Source organism: Nyctereutes procyonoides, unplaced genomic scaffold (genome assembly GCF_905146905.1).
Source record: "Nyctereutes procyonoides isolate TBG_1078 unplaced genomic scaffold, NYPRO_anot_genome, whole genome shotgun sequence".
In the NCBI taxonomy this organism is placed as follows: Eukaryota; Metazoa; Chordata; class Mammalia; order Carnivora; family Canidae; genus Nyctereutes; species Nyctereutes procyonoides.
In genome coordinates, this window is record NW_026575046.1 from 65679602 (window position 1) to 65699183 (window position 19582).

The 19582-nt window shown below is 57.6% G+C and overlaps 1 protein-coding gene across 1 annotated transcript in view; it reads right to left on the reverse strand.

Moving 5' to 3' along the window:
• The window catches only part of LOC129509498 (cadherin-23-like), a 322243-nt gene that overhangs the window by 7779 nt on the left and 294882 nt on the right, over nucleotides 1–19582 (reverse strand). The window contains exons 21-27 of the mRNA XM_055325089.1: nucleotides 18336–18443; nucleotides 11632–11821; nucleotides 11174–11319; nucleotides 8739–8958; nucleotides 7216–7368; nucleotides 5060–5173; nucleotides 2050–2202 (exon numbers count right to left, since the gene is read on the reverse strand). Coding sequence (XP_055181064.1) covers nucleotides 2050–2202; nucleotides 5060–5173; nucleotides 7216–7368; nucleotides 8739–8958; nucleotides 11174–11319; nucleotides 11632–11821; nucleotides 18336–18443 — 1084 coding nt within the window. The remainder of the gene's footprint in view (nucleotides 1–2049; nucleotides 2203–5059; nucleotides 5174–7215; nucleotides 7369–8738; nucleotides 8959–11173; nucleotides 11320–11631; nucleotides 11822–18335; nucleotides 18444–19582) is intronic.

The window sequence follows — 19582 nt, forward strand, 5'->3', positions numbered from 1 at the left end:
ACCTGCTGCTCCAGAGAGTCGGCTGGCCAGGGCCACCTTGTGCCTTGCCACAGGGCTGCCCCAACCCACCCTGCTATGACTCACGGCACAGCCATCCAGGTCTTCTCAAAGAGTGAGCTCCCGCTTTGCCACTTGTTCCCAACTGCTGCAGCTCCAGAACCATTGCTGGCTCCCAACTGCCAGCTAGATAAACCCAGAGCCCCTTTGTGTGATGCTCAGTGCCCTTTGGGAGCCAGCTCCAAGCTATCTTTCTAGCCTCATCTTGACCCAAGACTCCAGACAAACTCAACTACCTGTCCTCCCCAGGCTTACGCTTCGCAAGGCATCCTCCGTGAAGCCATCTTTGCTCTCCAGCTGAAAGTCACCTCCTGCCTGGAACCACCCCTTCACTTCATGTCTCTCAGAGGGAGGGCAGGGATCACTTCCTCTCAGCAGTGTGGGCCACCCACATCTAGGTCTCCTCCTTCTTACGAGCCTGGGAGCTTGCAGAGAGTGAGACTACGTCCAGCCTCTCACGCTGCCTCACCAGCTCCAGGCACAGAAGCATGAATGATGCCTCTATTTCCTGAGTGAAGGGCAGCCCCATCTGCATGTGTCCCCAACTCCCAAAAGCTTAAGGAGTCCTAGGAGTGGGGGAGGGGCTCTTCTTCCCTCACATGCCCCTAGACAGAAGTTTGTCTCCAAGCAAGTTGGTGAGGCCCAGTGTACCTTCCCTTCCAGGTCATTCTGACATCAGTGAGGCCACCTTGGCCAGAAACTTCCAGGGCCTTGGAGAAGTCACTAATGCCTGAATTTCTCCCTTAGAAATGGGGAAATTGGGGCTGCCCTGTCTCACTCCTGGACTTGACAACTTCAGGCTGTGTAGTGTTGTGTTAACAGAAACCGATTCTGTTTGGAAAGTGGGGCAGGCCTCCTCCCATGGGAGTTTGTTACCCTTTTTCCTTCCAGCTGGTGAACTTCTTTCTGGTTCCCTTCCCAGGGCCTCCCTGAGACGTCCCAGGATGAATTTGGCCTACAGTCTCCCGTGTCATCCCCCAGCCAGTGTGTGTGCCCACCTGGCACTAGATGCTCTCTTCCTGGAGACCAGGGGTAGGGGTAAGGCTTCCCAGAGATCTAAAGGCAATGGAAAAGCTGGGGGTGGGGATGGCGGCCCTGGGAGACTGTCAGTCTGGTAGAGTGGGGTGGCAGGCGTAAGGCTAGAGGAGGAGCTGAGGCCCAGAGGAAGAGAACCTCCTGGTGCGTCCTTCTGGGACCAACCCAGAGACTCTGGCAAATTCTCGTGGCTTCCTGGACTCCAGGAGTCAGCACCCTGCTCCCAGCCCACTCGCTTCCTGCTTGGCTCCCAGCGGGCCAGAGGCAGGGAGCTGGACACACTTGCAGCCCCTGATCCTGGGGACCTGCCCCAGGGACAGGCCCAGATTTGCTGTGCTGGGCTCCGCCTCCGCCTCCACAGCTGCTGAAGAGGGTAATTCATTCCCAGCCTCCCTCCCCACAGCCTCTGAGGCCTCCAGGGCAAGGTGGGGGAGGGCACCCGAGCCTCACTTTCAGGTCGTCTCCTTTCTCCCGCTGAGCCTCATAGCTGTCACTCTTGCTCCCCAGGCAAAGGGGCTCTTTCTTCTTGTGCCTGTTTAACCTCTCGAGAGGAGAGCTTTGGCCAAGGACCCATGAAAGCCTCTCTGTGCTGGGCCCCGCCGGCCCTGGCTCTTTCCCCCTCACCTCCTTCCAGGGAAAATGTGACAGCTCCATGCCCTTGCTGCTGTGACAGGCCCTCTGGGTGGGGTGGGGGGAGAGGAGCGAGCTTCGGGGGAAGGGGAGAGGCAAAGCCTTCCTTATGTTTTTTGGGGGAGCCAGGGTGCTGTCAGTAGGCTACAGAAACGAAAGGCCTACTCTCCCCAGGAGGGAGGAGGGCTCCTGGCTACCTCCCGAGCTGCCGCTGGACCCTCTCCTGTTTCCATCCCTCCACGTGGCATCTGTGCCCTGGCCTCACTGAGCATGTGTGCAGCCCCGCCTGCCCCCAGCCCACCAGCTGCCCCAGGGGGCCACGGCCACCTGCCTGCACGATGCTGTGTCCCTCAGGGATGTCCTCGGGGACGCTGGTCTCATAGCTGCTCTGCAGAAAGATGGGCCGGTTGTCGTTCACGTCCAGGACGGTGACGAACACAGTGGCTGTCCCCGTGCGCCGCTTACCTACGGGGCCATTGTCTGTGGGAGCCGAAGGAGGATGGGCTGTTAGCTGCTGCGTGAGGGGCACATTCCCTGGGCACGTGTCCTGTTCATCCCACCCACTCTGGCTCTGGCAAGGGGTGGCTCTTCCCCCTTTTAGATTGAGAATAACACTAACAAGGCTTATTAGGTCCCAGGCGCTATTCTAAGGCATTCAGTCCTCACAAGAAGCACGTGAAGTTGGTGCTGCTTTCATTAGCCCCATCTCACAGAGGGGGTAACTGAGGCACGAAGCAGTTCTGTGGTAGCCCCCAGAACATATGCCCTTGCCAGGTCCCAGGCAGCTTGTGAGTGCAAACTGAGTAGGAAAAAGTGTCTTTGAAAGTGTAACGGAGTTAAGGATCTTGAGATGAGGTGTCCTGGACTGTCTGGGTGGGCCACAGACCCAATGACAAGGGTCCTTAGGAGAAGAAGGCAGAGAGAGAAGGTCATATTGAGTCAGAGGCACAGATTGGATTTTGCAGCCACGAGCCAAGAAATACTTAGAGCCCCCAGAACCTGGAAGAGTCAAGGAAGGATTCCCCTCTAGAGCCTTCAGAGGGGAATGCAGGCAGCCCTGCTGACACCTTAATTTTGAACTTCTGGCCTCTAGGGCCATGAGGAAATAAATTTCTACTCTTTTAAGCTACCCAGTCTTGGCAATTTGTTACAGCGGCCTGAGGAGACAGGTGCAGGTACCGAGATCACAAGCCAGTGGCTCTCGGGGCCAGGTGGGTGAGACCCATGGGTGCACACATGGGAGGGCCGACCCCAGTGGGCAGCTCTCCCCTCTTCCAGTCCACAGGGGACAGACAGAGGGTGGGCCCAGTGACACTACATCTTCTGATTTTTCCAGAGAAACTGAACATCGGAGCTTGTACATAAAATCTCCTGATTTTCAAATGTTCACAACTGATTGTCATCCTGTGTGAAATAAGAGATGGGTCAAACCGGCCTAGAGGAGAGATCTGGCCTCTGGGCCCTCTGCACTCAGGGGGACAAGCCCAGCTTGATTTCTAAGCCTAAGGTGTCCACGGGTTTTGCCCATCCAGGTTCCTGCAGGACCCTCCCAGGGCTGGGGAAGCGGCTCAGCCCCAGGGGCAGCTGTCAGATTGTCCTCCCAGAAGGAAGGAGCTTGTGCGACGTGTCTAGGCAAGGACAGTCACCCCAGGAGGAGTACAGGGAGCTGGAGTGGGCTGAGGACGAGGGGTGACTCCATCCTTCTTCCCAGGCCAGCTGACCACATGCCGGGCCACAGTTGCCCATCCCGAGGTAGGCGATCCTGCCCTCCTAAGCTCTTCTCCAAGCCCATCCTCCCACTGGAGGCTCCTGGAGGTCCTGCTTACTTGCCCCCAGCTGGGGACAGTTCGGGCTGGCAGGGCCCATCAGAGGCCTGATCCTGGGCCCTCTCCTCCAGCCAGGCAGTGCTTGACACAGAGGGAATGAGGGGTCTCCCGAGGGCGAGAGCAGAGCAGGGCAGAGGGTAGATGCATCTGGACATGGGTGGGCTGGCGGGGGGCTACAGGCTGGAAAGAGAGGGGCACAGAAAGCTCACTCCCTCTCACCCGCAGCTTATGGCAGATGTTGAACTGGGTGCTCCTAGGAGCAGGGCCACAGGCCTCATCACACCCTTCTTCCCATCCAGAGCCCTCATGGGCTCCCTACTGCCTGGGGACCAAAGACCAAATTTCTGGCCCAATGTTTAGGCCTTGACAAGCTGGCCTATCTGACTGCAGACTCCTCCTCCCCAGGGTGCATGACACCATGAGCCAGCTACTGGTGCGCGTGGTGCGCGCACACACACACACACACACACACACACACACACCCCACACACACCTCTTTCCCACAGCCAGGTCTCTTCCGGGGCTGGTTCCTCTGCCTGAAACGCCCTCCCTTCTCAGCTTGCTGAAACCTGACTTGGCCTTCAAGGCGGTGACGGGTACCTGCCCAGCTGCACCATCTGCTCTTGCAGGCAAAGTCCATGTCCTGAAGGGCGCTCTGAGAACCCTACCTTCCTGACTCCGAGGCCTGGGGTTCTGGGCAGGTCTGACCACCCACCGGTGCCAGGGATGGGCAGACATGTGATTTAGGCCTAGTTAGCACGTCTCCCCTCCCTTGACCACGGTGAGGGCCTCAGGGACAGGCACTGGGGCAGATGGATCTAATCAGAGCTCATCTGGGGCTTCAGGCTGGAAGACCAGGAAAGAGGCAAGTGCTGCCTCCCTGCTGCTGCGCTTGAACCCAAGAGGATTAAGGCCAGGGTTGCAGCAACCATTTGTCGCTATGTAGGCCAGAGAATGAAGACAACACACAGGAGGCAGAGCTAGCCCAGGCAGAGAGACTGAGGCCCCGGTGGAACCATCTGATCCAGTCATACCTGAAGCTCTATTGCCCTATGGGCTGGTTTGGTGAGCCCATGTTACTTAAGTTAGTTTGTTTTAAAACTTGCAACCAAGACTCCTAACTGATCCAAAGACACTCCTAGATGCCACTTCCTCTAAGAAGACTTCCTTGATGGCACCCTTCCCCCTAACACGTTTCTACCTCCCTTTGTGCCTGACATACTTGGCTCTTCCCTTCCCCCTTTCTAAGCCTCATTTGGGCCTCATTTTTCCATGATTGGTCTACACAGTGGTCTCCCGTGCGGGTCTCCTGTAGCTCCCACTCCACCATCTGAGCAGCATGCGTGCTGCGCTGCATACTAAGCCTCACGCCCACCGGTGCTCAGTAACGTGCTGGATGTCTGGCTGCCCTTTCTCCACTGATGTCAAGACAGCCTCTGGCTGAAGGCCTGGGTCCCGGGGTCAGGCCCGGCTGGCCCTCAAAGGGGTAGCCCCACTAAACTGTGGCGTACCGATGGCCTCCAGGACGAGCGTGTAAGCGGCTGTGGTCTCCCGGTCCAGGCTTACGACTGTTCTCACGACGGCATCACGGTAGCCAACGCTGAACTTCCCATCCACGTTTCCACCTGTGGGCCAAAGACAATGCAGCCTCTGTGAGGAACAGGGCTCCTGCCAGGGAAAGGGCGGTGGCACCCCGGCTCTGCTTCTGGGCCAGGACGTTCCGGGGGTAGTGTGGGAGAAAAAGGCCATGCTGCCTCTACAGCCCTGGCCAAGGACAGGGTTCTGAGCTTGGTGGGGTGGGGTGGGGGGTGGGGGCTCTGATGAGGGTGTGGCCTGCGTGGGCTCAGGTGGGGGTGCCGAATGCCTGAAATCAGAAGGGTTGAACTTTCACTGAGCACCTACTGCATACCAGGCACTTCACGTGGACTCTTTCATCTCATTTGTACTATCACAATCACAAGCCCACTTTACAGGGCGGGCTTTACACTTTACACTCCTTTAGTGGGGTGACGTGTGTTGCCTGGGGTTACAGTCGCCTCTTTTCATATGAGACTCCGGCTTGGCATTCTGATTCCTGAGTCCATGTCCTTCACCATTCTGCTGCCTGCCCATCTGGTAGACATGGTCTGAGCAGTTAACCCGGGTCGAGGCTTTTATATGGGGCCAAGGACTTTGGGGTCAGCTAAGATTTTTCCATGTCTCTGATCTTGGGCTTTTGGAGTGGGGGCTCCTAGAGGCTCCAAAGAGGGAAGTGTAGGGGCAGGTAGATGGGGTGGCAAGTGGGAGGGTCTCCTCTCCAAGGTGGACAGTTTCCTGTCGGAGTCCACCTGAAGCTGTGAAGACCACCGCCCCCCCCCCCAGCCAGCTGGCAGGTGATGTGGTGTTCTGGGCAGCAGAGGGCGCTGCAGCACTGGGTTTAGGCTAGCTTGGACCAGGACCCCAGGCAGCAAACCCCAGAAGGGAGCAAATGAAAATCTGAGAATCCCAGCTGGGAGGGCTCTGAGCAGGTCAGCAGGAACTGGCCAGTCTGGGGCGCTGGGAAAGCATCCTGGGAACTGCCAGGTGCTCCCTTGTCCTTACATGGTTTGTCCCTGGGAAAACTGCTGACCTCTTTGTGGATGGTCTGAAGCACCCTTCACATGGTTCCTAGTGGGGAAGGGGAGAAACTGAGGCACATGTGGTGCTGGGTGCTGAACTATGACTGGTCCACGTTGGGGGGGGGTGTGTCTTGATAACTAGGCCTTTCCTGAGGCATTCTTGAGGACTAGACTGTAAGTAGCTGGCCTCAGGGTAACTGGGTCCCTTTAGGGAGAGGAGAGAGGGAAAGATCTGAAAAGGAGAGGCTGAGGGCTGCCGCAGGCAAGGATGGGCTGCCAACCTGGGATCCCTTGCTCCAGGGGCAGAGGTGTCAGGGAGGTTGGTGTGTGCACTGAATGCAGGTGCATACACATGTGTGCACGTGAGCGTGTGAGTAACGTGGCTGCAGGCGGGCCACGGCCAGAGAGAAGACTGAGCCAGCAAAATGGTCAAAGGACAGCTAAGGGTTGTGAAAGAACTGCCTTCCACCATCCCAGCACCTCTCAGGTGTATCAGGGACTGAAGAACGCTGGGCAACAGGTCTAATCCGGGCATGACTAACACATGGCACGTTTCCCACCACCTACCCAGTCTGTGTCACGGCAGACATCACTAGTTGATCATGACTCCCTTTCTCCTGTTGGGCCAGGACATGGCCTCATACTATCTCTCCACAGCTCTCGACTCGGTATTGGGGACCTAAAACTATTTTATTTAGAAAGACTGAAATCATCTGTCCTTAAACAGATGGGAATTCTCATGAGTAAAGGGTCCTTGGGGAAGGACAAGATCACAGTCTTCTGGTCACAGCTTTATCACCTTGACATGGGGTGAGGGGCAGGGCTCCTGCCCTCCCTCCAGACTGAACCTCAGTAAGTTCCCCCAATGTCCAAATAGGCTCAGGAGGCCCCTAGAGAGCCAGACCGGAGGGACCTATCTACAAAGCCCTTGAGAGAAGCCAAGAGCAAACCCTCAGGGAGTCCCAGCAAGAGCTAAAGCCTGAGGGCTGACTCGGCCCCCTCCCCTTCCTTACCCCCCACATCCCCCGGGGTGGGGTGCCCATCTGGAAGGGGCAGAGGCAGGGCCACACCTGTGATGAAGTAGCTGAGCTCGGCATTGAGGCCCACGTCATTGTCCGTGCAGTTCAGCCAGACGACGCGGAACTCCCGAGGCACGTCCTCGGACACGGAGACATTGTACACGGCCGGGAAGAAGGTGGGTGTCTCGTCGTTCACGTCCAGCACTGTGGGCGGAGTGAGCGCACGGGGCTAGGCCTGGCTTCTGCTCCAGGCAACCCAGCTCCAGAGGCGGGGGGGGGGGGGTGTGTGGTCAGCACGTCTCGTTCCCCACGCCTGCTGGGGTCAGGGCAGGGCTGACCAGAGCTCCTCGGCCTCCCACAGTCCTGTTCCCCTGGCGGTTTGTTGCCGGGGATGCTGTTCAAGGCGGGGCAGAAAGCCCCAGGGGCTCTTTCCAGTACGCATCTCATGACACCGGTCATGATGATGGCGATGACAGTGACATCTCAGCTCTTCCCATGTGTTGAGCCTGTGCTAAGTGCTGCCCGTACACTTGTGCCCCGTGTGCCCCTCCGAATACCCTCACGAGGCAGGCACGAATAGACACACCAGACAGAGGAGGGGAGGAGCTCAGAGCAGTTGAGTCACTTGTCCCAAGTCACATAGTAAGGGAGTGGCAGAGTTGGGGTCTTGGGGAGTCCTACCCCTAGTCCTGGGAAAACAGCTGGCTTGGAGGATCTCCGCCCGCCTCCAGAAAAGTCTAATTTCCCTTTAAGATTTGTTTTCTCACCTGATGGGACTTAGGACAATCTTCACAGTGAAATGACCCCACCCCCCTGCTTTGGCTCCTTGTTGTGATAACACCAGGAGAAATGATCAGCTTGTGCAGGACGTGGCTTCTGCTGAGGCCTGGGGAAAAATCCCCCGGGGCCCTCTCTGAGGGGACCGAGCACCTCCTGCCAATCCTGGCACGCAAGTGGGTCCCCAAACTGGCACCAGGAGCCCCCAAGGCAAGCGTGGGACGATGAGAGGACGCGTAGTCACGACTTGGGTTGTGACTAAGGAGGGTAAATGTTTGTACTGAGGCTACCCTGACCCGCGCCAGTCCCGCTGGGGCAGGCAGGAGCCAGGACGGGCGCCGGCCTGTGTGCTGGAGAACAGGCCACATCTGGCCGTTACATTCCGCACCTACTTCTCTGTGATTAGCTCTGGCCCTTTGGCCACAGCTCCCATCAACGTCCTTGTTTTCTCCCAAGAATTAAAGACATGACCGGAACAGAGGAGAAACAGTAAGTGGCCTCGGTCCTGCCCAGACAGAGGGTGCAGGGCTCTACCCCTGCCTGCTGGTGACACCCAGGATCAAAGAGGCTGTGATCAAAGAGGGTGCAGGGCTGTGGGTCCAGGCCCCCGGGGATACTGAGGCAGTGGCCGGGCAGGGAGAAGGCTCTGCTGGTGCTTTCGACTTGGTGGAGGCAGAGAAGGCGGTGTTGCACGGCACGGTGGAGGAGGGTGCCCCATCAGCAAGGCACCCTGGACCCATATCGACGGAGACAGCAGGCAGTGGCTCCCCACCCTGCCCGGCACCCCCGGCCCTCACCTCGGATGGTGAGCGTGCTGGTGGAGCTCTTGGTGGGGGTGCCCGCATCGCTGGCCACGACGCGCAGCTGGTACTCAGCGATGCGCTCACGGTCCAGCTCGCTGGTGGTGACCACCACGCCTCTGCTGCTGTTGATGAGGAAGTCCATGCGGGGCATGCCCACCTGCATGCGGTAGGACACCAGCCCGTTCAGGCCCTCGTCCAGGTCGATGGCCACCACCTGGGGGAAAGCAGGGGCCATGTGAGGGGTTGGGATGTGAGGAGTGCCCCCTCCTTCCCACTGACCCGTGCTGAGCTCTGGCCAGACGCGGCTGCTTCCCTCCAAGCCTCAGGCCACACCACTGTCCCCGGTGCACCCTCCCAGGTGCTAAGAGGGCAGCATGTCAGAGCTGAAGGCGTCCAGATACATCAAGAGGGCCCAGGGTGGGGTGGGGTGGGGATGGCAGTTTCTAGAACAAGAGTCTACCTCCCCATAGCCTTCCCCTTCAAAACGCTCCTGGGCAAGGCCCCCCCACATGGGACCCTGGCTGGCTGGGGCTCCTAGCCCCATCATGTTAAGCGGCTTCCCAGCTGCTGCGGCTCCAAGAGCCCTTCCACCTCGTGTAGCTCCGCTACATAGAACAGTCGGCAGCGCTCTCTCCCCGCTTCGTTAGACAGGATGGCAGAAAAGAGTTTTTAAAAGTCACTTGATAATTTGTTTATTGTCTTGAAAAAGTAATTTGAGGCCACGTGTAGGCAAGCATCCTCCCAAATCCCTAACGCCGTTCCCATCTGCACCTCTAGTGCTGATGAGAGCCCTCCTGCCTCGAGACCCTGATACAGCACGGAAGAGGATTCGAGACCTTGGAGAAAATGTGAATTAACAGTCAAAATTAAAGCTTTGGATTCAGCCAAGACTCCCAGGACGGAAAGACAATGTCAAGGTCATTAGTCTAATTCACATCCAACAAGCTGGATGGTGTCAGGAGGGTGTCCATTCAACTTGAACGCTTCCCAGGACGGGAGGCTCACTACTTCTAACCTATCTGCATACAGCTCTAATTCCTGGAGAAAGGTCTCCACCCCTCCAGCAGGACTCACTACCAGCCCAGGTTGTAGAGGGGACTGGGGAATGCACAGCTCTGGTCAGAGCCCTCTTCCTGTATCGGGGGACAGTTCCCAAGTGAGACGCCCCAGCTCCTTGAACCATCTTTCCGTGCCTAAGCCAGTTCCTGTGGGAACTCAGAAGCTGCGCCCTCGGCACCTCTGTGAGCCCCGGAGACACCCTGGGGCTCATTGGCTCTCTCACCCACCTGCCCCTAAGCCACTGGCCGCTGGTCCTTGGATCGCAGCCCCCCCTGCTGGGGGTTTGGGAGAATGTCCTGCTGGACCGATTGCTCCCTGGGACCTTCTAAGATGATTTATCGGCTCTCCTTTCACGGATGAAGAAACTGAGGCCCAGCACGCCTGCAGGGCGTCACCAAGGTTACCTGCTGTGGCATCCTGACACACGACCCTGTCTTCTCCGAGTGAAATCAGGCTAACCCTTTGCTACTGGATCCCGCTGTGTCTCAAGTACAAGCCCTCACAGCAGACACCTGCCGACGAGCGCAAGCGCTGCCGTGATCTCCTGCAGCCCAGGGGCCGGGTGGCTGTACGCGCGTCTGACCGAATTCCCGCAGCACAGCCAGGCAGGTACTGCTACGATCCCCGTTTCACAGCTGAGAAAACTGAGGCCCAGCGAGGCAGTTTGCTCTAGGTCCCACAGCACACAAGTGGAGGAGCTGGGGTCCACACTCGTGTCGGTGTACTCCAGAGCCCATGTCCTTGAGGGCCTTCCAGCATTTCTGAGAGGGCACCATCCTTCCTGAATGAGCACCTTCAGGACGGACTTGACAGAGGGTGATGGAGCAGGAGGCAGAGGGGCCGAGTTCAAGATCGGGCCCTAGTCCTTCTTGGCCACAGGTACTTGTCAGCCTCCTGCAAAGAGTGCTCCCCGCCGTGTGGAGCTGCTTTGGGGGCTTATGGGAGAGCACAGGAGAGTGGCCTGCTCATGGGGGCAGAGGGCCTGGGCTTCATCCGTCAACCTCTGGGTTCTAGAATCAGCTACAGGCTCGGGGTGTTGAGGGTCTGGGGCCAGACCTGCCTGGCTTGGCCTCCCAGAATTCTTGAAGCTCCCCTGGTGCTCTCCCCCCACCTCTCCAAATCCACCTGTCCTTTAAGACCCAGCTCAAGCCCCTCCTGCTCCTTCAGGAAGCCTCCATTCCATGTCTCAGAGCACTGGCTCTCCAAGCCTGGCACAGACCGTGTGCTGCCCAGGGGTCTTGGCTGGCATTTCCCCCTCACTGCAACGTGTGCAACACGAGGCTAGGCACCCAGGGGATCCTCTGCCCACTTTTTGGCTGGGGAGGTGAGGGAGACAGACCAGGAGCTCGGGCCAGGAAAGGGAAACTCACCTGGTAGACAGAGACCCCCGCCGGGGTGCCTTCCAGCACCTCAGCCACGGAAGGCAGGTTCTGAAAAGTGGGGTCGTTGTCATTGAGGTCCAAGAGGTTCACAAACACTGTGGCACTGCTGGTGGCTCTCAGGGGGGGCCTGCCGCCTGGGGGTGCCGGGGAGAGGGAAAGAGGGGTGCAGAAGACAAAGGGACAGGGAGAAAGGGGAGTGGGGAGAAGGAGGCAGGCTCAGAGACTTTTCCATCCCAGTGGTCCTTTCAGGGAGCAGCCTGGGCCTGGCGCCCCCAGCCACTTCCACCCTCCACTCCCCCGAGGGTGCTGTGGGAGCTCCAACTGGCAAGCAAGCGTGACTCCATTCTTATCATGACACAGGGAGGACACGTCACTGGGGGAGGCCCCCCCGGACCCTGAGAGTCAGGGCCACAGCCAAGGTGTGTGGGGCTGCCAGGGACACATACAGTCGGTGACAGAGACGATAATCTTGCGCATCAGCTCCGCCTCATCGGGGTCAGGGTTCTCCCGATCCAGCATGACGTGGGTGGTGCGGATCTTGCCTGTGCTGCTGTTGAGGCTGTAGAACTTGTTGGACGGCTGGATGCTGTACACCAGGGTCCCGTTCTCCCCCAGGTCCGGGTCCACGGCCACCACCTGCCCAGGAGGGGACCGATGCTCTACTGAGCCCAGCCTGGGAGGGCATCTCTGTGCCCTGGGCTGCCTGCAGGCATCTGGCGGTGTCCCTCCCTCCCTTCCTCCCGGCCCTGGCAGGATCCTGGTGGGCAGGCAGGGAGTTCACAAGATGGGCCAGCAGTGGGAGCTCCTTGGTGTCTTCACCCGCTCAGTTTTGCCCTCAGGCCAGTCCCTTTCCCCACTTAAGCCCCAGCCTTCCGATTTGTAGAAGCGGCACCTAGCACACCCCCATGTATAGGGAGCTCTCCACGTCTCATAAATGCCAGGCCCTCCGCAGGTCCCATGTCAGCTGCCCTGTGAGGAGGCTCTACAATTAGGTGCATTTCACAGATGAGGCTCAGGGAGGCTCCCAAGGTCTCAGAAGTGGCTCAGGGTCCCTCCAGAGCCCACGCTAGCAGCCGGCAGCACATCTCCATGTCACTACTTTCCAGACATGTGGGGTAACACATTCGTGGGCTTTTGGGGGAGCAGGGGGTGACCAGTAGGTCCATGATCATGGAATTCTTTGCAGACTAGGAATTCTTCAGGAGGCTGGGGAGGCCTGAAAAGTTTGAACCTTTGGCTGAGCTTCGGAGACAATCTGAAACCCTGGATTAGGGGACGTGGATCTTCCTCCTCAAAACTTCCCTTCCTTCCTTTGGACTTTTTTGTGAGTCAGTTTGAAAAGAATTAGGCTTCTGTGACACCAGGAGTGACAGGGCAGGGGAAGGGAGCCATGGACAAGCTTCTCCCCCCTCTCCCCCCTGGTTTAGAAGGTGGGTCTCAGCAAGCTGGGGATGTTGTGGGCGGGGGGGGGGGCGGGAAGCTGGAGGAAAGAGGGCACTGCATCTCCCACCTGAGAACGGGGGAGGGTCTTTAGCTCTCCAGGCTCCCCACTGGGTTCTCCACTTGTAAGCCTCATCCCAGAAAGGGGTGCACCTGAGTGCCCACCTAACCCAGGGCGACCCCCATAACCCATTCTCTTCCCGTCCCCATGCCTGCGTGTCTCCTGCTTTGGAGAAAACCTCTCTCACATCTACCTCCCCCAAAGGGAAAGCAGAACTCAGGGACGCACAAGGCAGACTCAAGGTCACACAGCACCACCATTGAGGCTGCCCCAGCCCCCACCCTGGAGGCCTCCTGGGGTCCCAGGACAGCAGGACCCCCCCCCCCCCCCCCGCTCATCCTTTGCCTTGTGCTGCAGAGGTCACTGTGGCACCGGAGGTGAACAAGATCAACGGAAGGGGGTGGTGACCGCAGTCCCCAGGGCTGCATCAGGACGGTGTCATTCTTAACTCCAGGACACTGGGCGATGACAGCCTGGCCTCGTCAGCTCCTTCATCTTACTTGATGTGGGGCCTTTTGTGCTTTGGCAGCAGAATCTGTCCCTCCTCTGGCTTAGTCCCCAGCCGGACGTGTCTCCAGGGCCACCAGACCAGAACAGACAGATGGGCTGCCCTGGCTGAGGGCCCCCATCTGCCCCTGGGCCCGGAGTGGTCAGGGAGAGAGGCCAGGGCTGGTGCTGAGTTCTGCAGAGGCTCCTTCTGCTTCAGAGGGGTAGGAGGGGAGTGGGTGTGCCCGGCTGCACCAGGGGGCAGGGCTGGGGGGCAGGCCTGAGGGGCCCTCGCTGTGCTGTGGGGCAGGTCACCTTAGTTCCCCTAGTCTCTATAGAGGGCACCCCACGACCCCCACATCGACACCAGGAGGCAGGGCTTTTAGGCACTCCAGGTGTCACTTCAGCCAGGCAGAGTCATCCTGCTGACCGGCAATACTTGCGTTTCTACAGAGCTTCTCTCTAGAGGAGGAGCAGGGCGAGGTTTTAATCCTCACTTTTCTGGATGGGGAAACTGAGGCACAGCACAGTTAAAGGAGCTGTTCCAGGCTAGTAGCTTGTTGCGGATCACGCAGAGATCAGTCTTACGTGGTGGGGCAGGGGGTGGGCTTCTCCCCTCCTCTCCCTGCCCCTTGAGTGCATATGCCTGAGGGTGCCTGGGGTGGCTGCTTCTGCAGGACCCTAGGTGGGGGCTGGGCCCCGGCCTCCACCTCTTGGCCCACTCCCTGGCAGGGTCGGGGCACGGGAGAGGGCAGCCAGCTCAGGCCCCTCCTGCAGCCTCCCCGCTGGGCAACTGTGTAGAGTCTCACCACTTCCCCTCTTCATTTCCCATGTCACACTCTCATTTTTCTCCTGGCCTGACAGGGAATAATTCTCTCCCTCTCCCCTCTCTTATTTTGCTGGAGGGCTTTGAAAGGCTCTAAATCAATGCCCATCAGCCAGGTCCTTGAAGGAGCCTGCAGCAGCTAGGAGGGAGGGTTGGCCCAAAATCTCCTTCGCACACAGAGAAGGACCAAGCTGCAAGCTCCTGCCCGTGGGGGCGCATGCCCTGGGCACACCCGTGTGCACACTGACCCACACGCCCAGATAGCTCCTGGCCCACCAGGATGCAGGTACACACTTGTCTGTGCACAGCTCTGAAAAGTCACCTGCGTTTGAGAGACTGGTGAGTCACACAGCCTAATCTCCCTCTGACAAGGAAGACCGGGCCTGACCTTGTAGAGCTGGGGGGCTGGGGGAACTGGGGAAGAAGAGTCACCAAGCCCCTCAATGACCAGCATTTGCCAATTTTTAAATTCTTAACAATGCACCTGGCACCGAGCTAGGCACTGGGGTTCAAGAGCAAACAAGACAGGTATGGTTCCAGCAGGGGAGGCGTGGTGACCATAGCTATCCTTAATCTGCCACTCACCATTTGGCTTGTCAAGTACGAACCACACGTCTATCAGGGGGTTGGTACTTACTGGCCACATTTTCTAGGTTAAGACTGGAGTACAGAAAGGCGAGGTGACTTGCCTAAGGTCACACAGCTGGTAAGGGATGGGGCTGGGATTAGACCCTAGACATTTTGAGACCAGACGCTGCCCACTAAATCACTGAGCAGGAACCTAATAAAGAAACACCAATGTGGGATCGGCTCTGGAAGACACAGTATAAGAGAGCGAGCAGAGTTACTTTAGGCAGGGTGGTCAGGGAGGGCCTCTCCAAGGAAGTGGCATTTTAGGCTGGGAAAGGTAGAGGAGAAAGAGGCAGCCAGGGAAAAGCAGGGTGGGGGGTAGAGGGAGAGGCATGCTCTGCAGGGGCTTGTGCAGAGGCTCTGAAGAGTTTACTGGGTTCAGAAGGTTGAGGCTGAAAGGCCAACATGCATGGTAGGGGTACTGAGGGTGGGAAGGGTGGTAGGGGACACGCGTCAGGAGGTGGCAGTCTCTATGCAAACACAGCCTCCTCCCTGACGTCACCCAGAGGTGTGACATCACACCACCCCCAATTCCCTTTACCCATCTCGGCCACAGCTCCTGCTTCACCTAGGGCCACCGTGTGGTCTCAGAAGGCTTCTCAGGGGCCCCAGTGTGTACCCACATATAAGTGCCCACATGCCATAAAATTTAACCAAATTTTAGGACTGTTCCTTTTGTATATGGATTTTTTTTATTTTTTTTAATTTATTTATGATAGTCACACAGAGAAAGAGAGAGAGGCAGAGACACAGGCAGAGAGAGAAGCAGGCTCCATGCACCGGGAGCCCGACGTGGGATTCGATCCCGGGTCTCCAGGATCGCACCCTGGGCCAAAGGCAGGCGCTAAACTGCTGCGCCACCCAGGGATCCCTAGGACTGTTCCTTTTGAAAGTATTTTGCTATGACAAATTGGACTGATGTATGGGCTTCTTGATTTCTAGTTTCCTGGCCTATCTCCCCCAAAGGGAAAGCAGATCAGGGATGCATAAGCCAGACTCAAGGTCACACAGCATCACTCAGTGGGTCACATCACCCATTCCAAGGCATTCCAGAGAATTCTGAAAATTCTTAAGAATTCTAGAAAATCAGGATCCCTGGGTGGCTCAGCGGTTTAGCGCCTGCCTTTGGCCCAGGGTGTGATCCTGGAGACCCTGGATAGAGTCCCACATTGGGCTCACTGCATGGAGCCTGCTTCTTCCTCTGCCTGTGTCTCTGCCTCTCTCTCTCTCTGTGTCTCTCATGAATAAATAAATAAAATATTAAAAAAAAGAATTCTAGAAAATCGAACCTACAATTTGTCCTTAAAATGCGATGAAATTTTTCCAAACACTAAATTTCATAATTGCTGAAATTCTCATAATACATTTGGTAGATGTTTGCTATAATGAGTTTTAATTTTGACTTTGCCCTTTTCTGTTTGAACTTCTGAGTCATGACATTTTTTTTTCAGCTCTTGGTCACTGAAATGCTTGAATCCCCACTGGGTAGCTGCCCCACCTGGGGAGGAATGGCCCTGACAAGCCTTTACTGAGTGATGGGGTCACATGTCTATCTCCCCCAGAGGTAAAAGTGGGGCAGTTCCATCTGGTAAGAACTGTGGCTTTGGGACTCCTGGGTGGCTCAGTGGTTGAGCGTCTTTCAGCTCAGATCACGATCCTGGGGTCAGGAGATCGAGTCCTGAATCAGGTTCCCTGCAAGGAGCCTACTTTTCCTTCTGCCTAGGTCTCTGCCTCTCTTATGAATAAATAAAATCTTAAAAAATACACACACACACACACACTTAAAAAAATAAAAAAGAACTGTGACTTTAACACAGGTGAGATGGGAATCAGTGGTGGGTTCAAGCAGAAAAGTGATGGGGGAAATGGAGGGGAGCGTTGCTACGCTCTGTACCCCCGAGCTTGGCGAGCAGGGGGCCTGGTACACAGCAGGTGCCCACTATACAAGGTCTGGTGAGGTTCTGGGAGAGCGATGAGGCACTGGGTAGCAGGCTCTGGTCCACTGTCCACATCTGCTAGTGGCTCAGAAGGCTGTGAGGAAGGCTGGAGACCAGAGAGGGCCGCTGGGGACTAGGTTTGGGAAATGCCCAAGGCCAAGTGCAGCCCCCATCCCGCAAACCTCTTTGTCTGGAAGGTGGATTCTTCAAAAAAGGCATCCCCTGGCTGGTATCACATGCAGCCACTTCCTCCCACGCAGGACACCTGCCTCACTTGCCCCTAAGTTCCCTCTGGGAGGATTTTCTCAGAGACATAAAGGAAAGGTAAGAATTGACTGGACAGGTGTTCCAAGGTAGGCTCTTTTGGGGTCCCCGGTGGGAGTTGGTTGGCCAGAGCCCAAGTGCCCACGAGATGGCAGCAGAGAGTTCCCACAAGATCTGGAGCCATAGAGAGAGCCGAGGAACCGGCATAAGGTAGTGGTTTCCGCAGCTGGCCCCAAGCTTGAAAGAATCCTTCCAAGGGGGCCTTTGAAAAACCAGATTCCATATCCCTGACCCACTCCCTATTGGAATCTCCGGGATGGGGACCCACCCACAGCTGAGAGCCATTCAAATCTTGAACACGTGGAACCGTGGCCCTACTGGCTGTGGTTGGTGAGGGGTCCAGGTGGGGTGGCTAGGCCTCACCGGGTGGGGCAGCCTTCCTGGAGATGTGGGTGTGAAATAACCCCTGTCTTCTCCCATCCCACCCACGTTCTCCAGTCCCTCAGGACCTGAGCCACCTGCCAGGGCACCCTGAGCCAGCAGAGATGTAGCGCTGGGCCAGGTGGTTTCCAAGTCAGACAGACCTGGGTTCAAGTCCTGGTGCAATCTCTTACTAGCTCTGGGACCCTGCTCAAACCCCAAGACCCAGTTTCCTCCATAGTATGACGGGAGCCATGAGTCCCACCTGCCCCGTGAGATCATAATGAGGATAGGAGAGAATTCATGAGAAGCCCCCGGGCAGTGCCCAGCACATTGCAGGCATTCAATATCCGGGGTTACCATGAACTATCAGGTTCATGGCCCTCACGGCTGGCTGAGGGGCTCTGGAACTGGCTCCTGGGGATAAGCCACCTCAAATGAAGCCTGGTGGGGCACAAGTGTGAGGGGAGGAAAGGACCTCACAAATGTGAACCCCAGAGCAGATCAGGTGTGGTGCTCAACCCTGGCTTTCCTCATCTTCCCCAAGATTCTGGCTCTATTGTGGTCTCCTGAGACTTTGGCCACGTCTCCCCTGCTCCCCACTCTGAGTCCTCCCCCTGCTTGCAGCACTCTGAGGTATGTGCACGCAACACGCACAGGGGCCCCGGGCCAACCTGGAATATTCCAGACCAGAAAATCCCTGGGTGAACTTCCAACACCCCGCCACAGTGACAGAAACAGTGAAGGAAAGGTGGGGGGACAGAGCCTCCTTGCTAGGGGAGGGTGGCGGCCCTCCTGTGGGCACACGCTGAGTCCTGGGGGCTCGGGCAAGCACGGGCACTAGCTTATGCTCCCTTTGATAAAGCCTGAAGCCCACTGCCTCTGAGGACTGGGTGAGGGCTTCCCGCCAGCCTCTGATTACCTTCGCCGTGCAAGAGAGCTTCTGGAAGTCTGCTCCACAGGCTGGCTCAGAGGGAAACATTAAGTCTATCAGTCCTATGTGGACCAGCCATAGGGCGACCCACACAGGAACGGCAGACACCCTGAGAAGGGCAGCTCCAAGTTCCGCTGCCCACCCCCCCTTACCGTGGTCACGTCAGAGTCTGGAGGGGTCATCTCCACCAGGTTGATGTAGTAGGGGGCATCCTTCCAGGTGGGGTGGTTGTCATTGATGTCCAGAAGGGTGATGTTCACCTGCGAGGCGACAAGGGGCAGAGAGGGAGGCACCGGGCTGAGCTGTGCAGGGGCAGGGCCTAGGAGAAGGCACACTCAGGTGCCCATGGGGCATCTCAGCAGGGATCCCATGGGCCCCACCCACTTTGGGGGCTCTGGAGACACCGCCTGGGCTTGCTAGGACAGGAGGGAGCCAGGCCCCTCCAAGAGGATCGAGTTTAGGTGCTGTCCCATCAGGAAGCGGATGGAGGAATGAAATGACCCTTGAAATTCTCCCTGTAACCCAGGCCTTCTCTCACCCATCCCAGGCTTGGTGGAAGGTGACCGACAGGGTGGGGGGCCTGGTGGGATCCCTTGAGATTCCGTCAGTCTCAGCCACGAGCCAAGCAATTTCCCTGCTCACCTGCCACCCAGGTAAATTATTTATGGGGCTCAGAATCCTATTAGCAGGGGCCTCCCGGGATTGAACGGGGTTCTGGGGATTTTTCTGCCAAGCCCCTGTCTGAGCGATACTGATCCCAGCCCCCCTGGCCAGGTGAGGATGGGGGTTGGGTGAGGGCCATGCAGTGAGGTCAGGGAGGCCTCCCGAGGGAGAGCCTGAGGAAGCAGGTAGGATCAGGGAGCAGAGGCAGCTAGGGTGACCCGTCAGCAGGTCTTCTGCTTCTCACTGCATCCACCCCGGTCTCTTCTGCAGCCCAGAGCTCAGTCAGGACCCTCGGATGTCCTTCCACTAGCTTCCACTAGCCTATAGCTGAGGCTCATTGGTGGGACAGCCATGCATGGGGGTTCTGGGCCGATAAGAGTCCTACCTACTTACAGTAGGGAAGCCTAGGGATCCTTTCTCAGCACCAGGCTTAGGGGTGGCCAAGGTTAGGGGCCCCACTTCCTGTTCTGAGCCACTCATTCCGGCAGGGATACCTGCTTCTTCTAGGAGCCCCAAGAGAGGAACGCATGCCTTTTACTTGCCCAGCTGGTCTTCTGGGGACAGGGGAGGGACATTTGTCCTTCCTAAGTCCCCCACGCCCCAGGTGGGAATGCCTTTCTTCCCCATAGCTGCTGTGGCTCCAGGGCCACCCCTGGCTGACAGTGACTTGGTCACTGCCACCCTCGGCCCTCTCCCACCTGCCTCACACTGCCTCAGGACACAGATGAGCCCTGCA